This window comes from Urocitellus parryii, chromosome 11, assembly GCF_045843805.1.
Source record: "Urocitellus parryii isolate mUroPar1 chromosome 11, mUroPar1.hap1, whole genome shotgun sequence".
NCBI classification, from domain to species: Eukaryota; Metazoa; Chordata; class Mammalia; order Rodentia; family Sciuridae; genus Urocitellus; species Urocitellus parryii.
In genome coordinates, this window is record NC_135541.1 from 116,252,730 (window position 1) to 116,261,634 (window position 8,905).

The 8,905-nt window shown below is 46.7% G+C and overlaps 1 protein-coding gene across 1 annotated transcript; it reads right to left on the reverse strand.

Moving 5' to 3' along the window:
* Positions 1-788: 788 nt before the first annotated feature.
* Dusp23 (dual specificity phosphatase 23) lies at positions 789-3,353 on the reverse strand. The gene is made up of 2 exons (XM_026407955.2): positions 2,948-3,353; positions 789-1,812 (listed from the first exon to the last, which is right to left on the reverse strand). The coding sequence occupies exons 1-2, from the start codon at positions 3,212-3,214 to the stop codon at positions 1,627-1,629; spliced, it is 453 nt and encodes a 150-aa protein (XP_026263740.1). The 5' UTR covers positions 3,215-3,353; the 3' UTR covers positions 789-1,626.
* Between the last annotated feature and the right edge of the window lie 5,552 nt (positions 3,354-8,905).

Sequence of the window (8,905 nt, forward strand, 5' to 3'; positions counted from 1 at the left end):
GCTGTCGGGACAGGAGAGGGCGGGAGCCAGTGCCGTTTCTCCTTCCTCCCTTACACCCTGAATGCATGGGACTGTGGGTTTCTCCTCTTTGGGTGGGTATCCTCACCTGGGTGGGCAAGGTGGACACTAAGAAAATAAAGTGGAGGAATTAAACCCTTGGATTTAACACAGAAGAAAACTGGTGTGTGTGTGTGTGTGTGTGTGTGTGTGTGTGTGCATCTTATAGTTTTTCTCTTGGTGAGATTTCAGCTGATATACCTTCTGTGCAAGGGTGTGTTGGATAATGTTGAGTTGGGTGTGTGGTAGTGAGAAGGAGAAATAGTGAGGAGAGATGGCTTAGTCCTGCTCTAGTCTAGGCAACAAGGGATAGGGTCTGGGGGCAGGGGGACCTTGACTACTCTCTCCCCTATGTCTCACAGATTTGGAAATAATAGGCATGGTTTCCAGTATCTAGAAACTGCTTTGATTGGGCTCTATCTGTGTCCATCTTCTCAGGAGCTGAGAGCTTCTGAGAGCAGGACTCATGCCTCATTCTGCTGGGAGCCTCCACATCTAATAGGGGCAGGTACATGCAGACACTCCATATGTACTTCATGATGAATTTTACCTTATTCAGTCCAGCCTGCCATAGTAGAAGAGAGAATAGGGGTTCAAGCAGTTATTACAGTAAAAAGTGTCCATTTGGTTAATGTATACTACTCATCCCATCTCTTAGAAGTCAAGTGTGGCACTGATGGCAGGACGGGGTCCAAAAGAGGAGAAACGAAGATACCATCTGAGAAACATGATCAAGATTCATAGCCCCAGAGCTCTTTATTTATCAAATATCCACTGTGCATATTCACCCAAACTGCTTGTTCTAGCATTCAATGACCTGAGGTTGGGGCAGCATGATGGGCTACAAGTCCCATAGGAGCCGAGCAACACCCGAGGCTGGCAGAAAACGCCAACTCCAGGGGAGATGGAGATAGTGACCGTCTATAAACAGGACATCCAGGCCTGCTTTGCTCTGAGAAGAGCCAAGCTGACATATGGGGGGCGGGCTGGACTGGACTGAGAGGTTGTATCAACAGAGGCGCTTCTTGCCTGTGAGCGTTAGAGACCTGGGGATACTGGGCAGCTGGGCTGCCAGGAATTTGCATCCTTTCATTGACCAGTTCCCTGGAAACCATAGCCAGTATCACAGGGAATGGACATACAGCATTTCCGAATCTTTAAGAAGATGTGTGTTGCAGTCCTGGCCCATCCTTCTACTTTCTAGAAGTGGGACCTTGGGCCTGATTAGCTACCTCATCCAAAGAACAGGGGGGATCTTTGCCTTTCTTACCCTGCAGGGCTAGCATGAAGTTCAAATAAGTTGATTTGTGAGAGCGCTTGGTCAAGTGCTATGCAGGGTGAGCTGGTTCTGATAAGTTATTTATTCAAGGAAGCAGCCCACTTCTTCCCCTTTCAATGGGGCCCCAGCCCCCTGTCAATCAGGACCTGCCTTGAGGAAGGGAGATTTCAGTTTAGTGGGTGCCAAAGGAAGCCGGAGGGCTCAATACTTAGACCACTTCCCTTCGTCTCTGACCCCATTTTCCACACAGGTCAGGAGAATGGGGCCTGGCAGAAGAGTGCCGAGACCCCTTATTTAGTTCTCTGGTAGAACTGGAAGACTGCTTTCTCTTGCTCGTAGGTCTCGATGGAGCCAGGTCGCAGCCGCCGGACTTCCGCGATGGCATCTCCTGCAGCCAAGCCTCGCTCCTTCACCAGGTAACAGGCCAGCATGGTGCCAGTGCGCCCAAATCCCAGGGCACAGTGCACTGCCACAGCCTGTGAAGAGTGAGCTCTATGGGGTGGTGCTTGATGTCTTCCCCAATACTTTCCTGCCCCCACTGAGTAGGACCCTTCTCCCTCTAAGTCTCAGACCCTCTGTGAGCAAGAAGAGACATCAAAGTTATTATGGAAGGGTGTCCTTGTATCTGGGTGGCTCTGAAGTGGCTGGTTCCAGAGATGGGCTCCTTACCTGCTTCTCTAAACCCCTCTGCCTATGTTGTCCAACACAGAAGCCACCAGCCATGGGGTGGCTACTGAATACTTGAAATGTGGCCAGTCCAAATTGAGATGGGATATAAAACATATATCAGGGTTTGAAGATGCAGCAGGAAAAAGAATGGAAATATCATGAAATGTTTTATATCGATTATATTTTGAGATAATATTTTTGACTTACTGGGTCAATGTTAACAAAATTAATATCACCGGCTTTATTTTGCTTTTTTTTGGGGGGGGGCAGTATTGGGGATTGAACCCAGGGGTGCTCTATCCCTGAGTTATATCCCCAGCCTTTCAAATATTTATATGGAGGCAGAGTCTCACTAAGTTGCCAAGGCTGGTCTTGAACTTGAGATCCTCCTGCCTTAGGCCTCCTGAGTAGCTGGGAACATTTTTTTTTTTTTTTTTTGCCACTTAGTGAGATCCGATCTCAAAAATAAAAATATATATATATATAAAGTATTGGAGATGTAGCTCAGTGGTAGAATGTATCTGGGTTCAATCTGCAGCACTGCAAAATGAATGAATAAATATATAAATAAATAGCAGATGAAATTAATTTTGGTAATATTAACCCCAGTAAATAAAAATATATTTTAATAATGTGGATGCTAGAACATTTAAAATTACAGATGTGTCTCCGTTATATTTGGACAGCACTGTTCTAAAAAAGGGCAAACGGTGCTAGCTTCAACCCTCCCCAGAGTGATGGGTTCCCGGTGACTTCTCTGTCCTCCAGGGCACTTCACACCACTGGGCTCTCTTCACTCCTCCCATTTAGGCCCTGCCCCTCTCAGCCTGGCTTTTTGTCTGATGGCGCCGGGAGTCTCCAGGCCCCAAGGTCTGATCTCTAGCTCCGCCCTCGTCCCCCGCAGACCGCTGCCCTCCCTGCGCTGACCCTGCCCCCACTGACCTCTCCCCGGCCGTTGGCCTCGTCCACGATCTTCACGAAGCGGTCGATTTGGTCGGGGGCCGGCGGGCAGAAGTCTGGGATGCGAAATCGGTGCAGTGTGAGGTCCGGAGCGCTGTCGCTGTGGGGGGGCCCGCGCTCCGTTAGGGACACCAAGTGCCGCACGCCCGAGTCCAACAGGAACTGGTAGTGGGCGGGGAGCCGCGGCAGCGCCAGCCCCGCCAGCCGGCCCGGGAGCACCCAGGAAAAGTTGGGGGGCTGCACGCCCATCGCTGGGGAAGGGCACAGGGCAGCGGGTCACCAGGGTTTACGCCGGCCCTTCTGGCTCCGCCCTCTTGTCGCGAGCCCTTGAGGGACCGAGAAATCCGCCACCTGCCGGGAACTAGCGCCAGCAGTGGCCTGGTGGTCCGCGGGGCACCGCCCCCCGGTGACGTTCCCCTCTGCGGAGGAGGATTGGCCCAGCCGCGGGGGCGGGGGCTGGACTGCTGACCCTGCTCCTCCCGTCGGCGCAGCGGCCCAGACGGAGCCGGGCAGTGACGGGTGGGGTGTTCGGCGACGGCGGGCTGGCTGCAGCCGTGCGCGACTCGAACCGTCAGGGAGAAAATCAGAGGGCTGGGGTGGGGGCTCAGTGGTAGAGCGCTTGCCTGGGGTGAGGTCCTGGGTTCGATCCTCGGCACCACAAATAAATAAATACATAAATAAATAAATAAAAAATCCATTGACAACTATGTGCTTATAAAAAGAAGAAAACCTAGCACAAATTAATTGCTTTCTGTAAATGAAGCAACCCGGGGTCAGGCTCTGCTGCTCCCTGGTGGTGCTTTGGGGTTACTGCACCGCTGGCTACCTGCCCCTCGACTTACTTTCCCTTTTATTATGATTATTTTTCTTTTATTAGTGCATCATAGTTCCATATCACAGTTGGGTTCATTTTGACAAAATCGTACATGTACGGAATTTAACATACTCCATTCAGTCCCCGTACCCTCCCCGCTTTCCTTCTCCTCCCTATTTTCCTTCCGGATTGGTGCTTTATAGATGCACTTGGAGGTGGAATTCACTGTGGTTTATTTGTACATGCACATAGCGTAATTTCGTCAAAATCCATTCTGCATTTTCTCTCTTTTCCCGTCCCTCCTCCCTCCCTCTCAATCTCCTTTTACTCCCTTGATCTTCCCTATATCTTTATTATATCTGACCCCCTCCCCCTTTTCTCTCTCTCTAGCTTCTGCATATGAGAAAACTTTCAAATCTGGATTTTCTGGGTCTGGATTATTTCCCTTAGCATGATACGCTCCAGTTCCATCCATGGGACTTAGTTCCTTTACAGCACATGCTGGGGAGGACTCACTCCTCCAATGACTGATGAGTCATTGTCAGAGATTTCTTGGAACTCTCCCAGTAAAAGGGAATTAACTCAAGGGTGGCTGGGCTGCCAAGTGACACTCTGAAATCTTACTCAGGGCAATATGGTAATAATCACAACAGCCAGGAACATAAGAATTAACATCTATTGAGCATTTACTATGTGACAAGTACTCGCCTCAGCTTTAGGTATCTTAACTCATTTAGTTGCCACAATTTTAAGTGATCTAATTAGCCCCATTTTACAGAGGAGAAAACAAAGGCACTGTGAGATTAAGGAAGATGACCAGTATAAAGTATTTAAAAACACAGTACTGCTTTCTAAAATGAAGCAGAAAATATGTCCTTTTCATATAATCCATCCCAACACACCTCCAAACATTATCTGGTTTAAATACATGTGGGTTTTCTTAGGTTTTATTCAGAATCCATATTTCTTCATAATATTTTAAGGTTTCCAGGTACCCTGGGCAAACCAAAGATTATCAGTGTTGTTCTTATGGGGTGGTGACCTAGATCTGAACATGGTATCTCAGCTAGCATCTGAACAGTTTATATTTTCATTTGAATGATGGTCTTCTAATGAGGCAGACTACCCATAAATATGAAAAAGTTAATCCACTTTTAATCTGCTCACGTACCAGGTCCTGTGCCAGTTGCTTTCTGGAAGAAGCACACATGGACGGTATTTGTACATATTCTTTGTGTATGAATAACTTGAGGCTTAGCACAAGTTGGTGTCCCTAACGGAGAGCGGGGGGGGGGGGCACTGTCCGGACCTCACGCTGCACCGTTTTCGCATCCCAGACTTCTGCCTCTAGTCCAAGGTCCACAGGAACTCAGATTGGCCAAGGACACATTGATCCAAGCCCAGGGTACTTGGCCATGGAAATGTACTTCCCGCCCTCTGCCCCGCCTATTCTTGACACACACATTTGACCAGTTAGTCCTCTGGCTCTGGCAAAATGAAAAGGATTTCTCCTTCCCCAAAGTTCAAAGTTTGCTGTGACTCAGTGGAAAATACACTTCACCATTTATCCAGACAACCACTCTCTCAGGTTCCAGGAGCTGCCCGATCTCCCCTTTTCTCTCCTTCCATACAATCAGGGCCTGATTAAGCCCTTCCTGTTTGCACTCCCATTTCCTACAAAACTCCCTACGGATCTTTCTAGCCTGCCCAATTCATTCATTTTCCTCCCTCCCCCCTGTGGCCTGTGCTCCGGTGCCCCTCCTTGCCCCCTTGATATCCAGCTCAAACTCTGTCTTCTCCAGAGGAAAGCCATTTTTGTGGGGGAGTGGGGAGATGGAGGGACAGAGATTCTCTTTTTCCCTGTCCTGCAAACAATTACCTTCCATCTTATGTGACTCTTTGTGGTGCTAGAAACGCCGCCACCCATCTGCCCGTGCCTCCCTACAGAAAGGCCAGTTAGCGCCCTGTTTAGGAATTCTTTCCTCCTCCTTCCAGTACACCCATGGGTACCTCCCAGGGTCCCTGTGGGAACTATGTCCCACGGTCAGGTTCCCATTTAACTTTTTCCTTCGCCCTGGGGAGTCTGAAACTTGAAGGCAAACCCTCTTTGATCATTTCATGTCCAGGACCTCTGCAGCTAACAATGTATTATAAATGTCACACCCACACACAATACGGCCTTCTACCCTCTCTCCTCGGCGTAGGGTCCCCTGATCCTCAGGAAGGTTTAGACTCTCTATCCCACCTTGTCTTGTATAAAGGTCCTCCCAGGATGGTATTATTTCACTGGCGGTGGGGGCCGGTTACCTGCTTGCACAGGAGACAAAACTTCCACACACATCTTTTCGTTCCCCCATAAAGTGTGGAGCCTGATGCATAGTGCTCAAAAAACGTTAAATAACAAATGAGTAGGAAATAAATAAGTAAGTAGAATGCATTGGCAAGACTGTGAATGTACACTTCTGAGTGTGAATGTGCGTCTCGAGCACAACGTGGTTCCTTTTGGTTGCATGAGTTCAAGGGCTGTGTTAAGTATCGGGCAGCGCCTCTTTGAGGTGTGCATTTTAACATGTCAGTAGGATCCTGGCTGAGACCAGTTACTTTGTAAAAAGGGATAAATAAGCCTTTTAAATTTAATTTAATTTGTTTTAGATCAAGCATTGCTCCATGGTGTGTATGTGTAGGACGGCCTGTGGTCTCTGTGTGTATGTGAATGTGTTGGGGGACATATTCCTGGAGAACAATTTGTTGACACTGATGATGGGTTTAGTAATATGCCGAAGTGATTTCTCTGACTTCAAGGAATTTACATCATACTTGGAGGGAGGGGATTTAGACTCAGATATAATTATTCCCGGAACATATAATCAGGACTAACTTGCTCATCAAAGCAATTGTCACTGTCTGGAAATCAGATAATATATATTAAAAAGCTAATTGTGCAGTAAAAATAACAAGCATGAAAAGAAGTCAGGAGGGGGAAAGATAAGCTTGGGTTGGAAAGATCAGAAGTCTTCTGAAGATGGGATCTTCATTTCCCATTTTGTTCTCTGTCCGTTGAAAAGCTCAATGGAACAGTTTTGGGGCTTTCTTAGCTTCCCCTTCACCAGCCGATAAGAATGTTTTGACCTAGTCCTGGTTCATGTTGAGGCCCCAGATCTCTAACAGGTTTGAGATGAAGTTAGATGCAAGGGCCGCCTTTCTCCAGATAGGACCCTGTATCCAAGGTGGAGGATTGCTTCAATCTGGGTTCCTGTGGACCTTGGACTAGAGTCAGAATTCTGTGTTCTGCCTGTTCTGATTTTTCTGTGTCTAAACACATTTCTCTTGGGGCCCAAATGATCTGGAAATTAGACCTAAGGAGAAGGAATGGAGCCTCAAAGGTGGCTCCCAATGAGCATCTCATGTGTTTCCCACGTGGATAGGGCCAGATTCTGTAACCCGCAGGGTATCATGCATATAATAGCATATGACTGCCTGGGTTGGGTCATAAAAGACTTTGGTTTTTATATCTTGTTCTCTCTTGGGAGGAGCTGCCATGGGAAACTTTTGGGAGGAAGCCACCTTCCATGTTGTGCAGACATGGAGATATCTCTGCAGCGAGGAACTGAAGGAAGCTTCTTTCCAACAGTCAGGGGTGAGTGAACTATTTTAGCAGTGGATCCTTTAGCCCCATCAAGACTTTTAGATGATGGGCGCAATATCTTGTTTACAATTAAAATGTCATGGATTCCCAGAGCCAGAATCACTCAGCTAAGCTTTTCCTGAGTTCCTTTCTCCCAGAAATGGTGAGGTAACACCTACTTATTGTTTTAAGCAATCAATTTTTGGGGTAATTTGTTATGTAGCAATAGGTATCTAATGCAGATAAAAATATCCAGTTTGAAGGAAAGAAGAGAAATAAATCTCAATACACTCAAGAAGTGAAATAAAACACAGGCAAGTTTAATTTAACCAGAAGGAGTTACACTATAAGCAAATTATGGTCAGAGTGTGGGCGTGAGTGTGTGCATGTGTGGTGTTTATGTGTGTTTGTTGGAGTGTTGTGATGGGTCAGTGCAAATTTTCCACATCTGGAAAACCTTGCTGGGTAGGGGGACCAACCAGTATAGTTTCAGATGAGTATTCTATCTTCTTTTCTTTTTTTGTGTGTATGGTGTTGGAGGTAAAGATCGATATGGTATTCCGTATGGTTAGCAAAGATACACAGATTATTTAATAACTGGTCATGGAATAGGAAGAGAACAATTAGAACACAGGCTTTACTGATGAGAACGGTGTCTATAAAGGAATAATGGAGCTCCCTCGTCTGTTGGATGCACGTTGGCCTTGGGTGTAGAGGTTCTGAAATGGGATGGGTGTGGCCAGATCACCTTGGGCATTTTAATATAGGTCTTTCCACAAGATGGCACTGATAGCTTTTTGTTGTTTCCCTCTCTCTTTTTCTATCTTGTGGAATAATGTGTGATTTGTCTGTGGTTACAGAACGTTCCACAACTGAGATCTCACAATTACTAGTTGATTTTTTTTTTTTTTTGGTACTTTTCACAATTTCACCTTTAGGGCACTTACAATCAATCTGGGAGTGCTAGGATGTCAGGTGCTGCTCCTTTCCACCAGATGTTATCATTATGAGAGCTGAAGATGGGGGAGGAGTTGGAGACCAGGTTTTGATTTCTGAAAATCCATTCAACAAAGACAGGGGGAGAGCAGAATGGGGGGTGGCACTCAGGTGAGAGCCACTTTTGCCCTGAAGACCATTTCGGTGGACTCTCCTACTTCTCTTCATGTTGTCCTGAGCTCAGAGGAGTCACAGCCCAACTTTGATTTCAGCCTGTTCAGACCCCAAGCAGAGGATCCAGCGAACCTGTAACTGAACTTCTTACCCACCCAAGACTGTGACATAATAAGTGGATATTTCTTTAGCCACTGTTTGTGGCAATTTGTTATGCATCAATAGAAAACTTTTCCAGATGCCCTGATATACTGACTTTATTTTCTTATCTTTAATATGCTGGTTACAATAGTAAATAGCCCTACATCGCCATATTATTTCCCATCTCTTTGCTTTGTCTTAAGTTTTCTAATCCCTAAAACAATAGCATACATAGGTTTGTTTTCCAGTG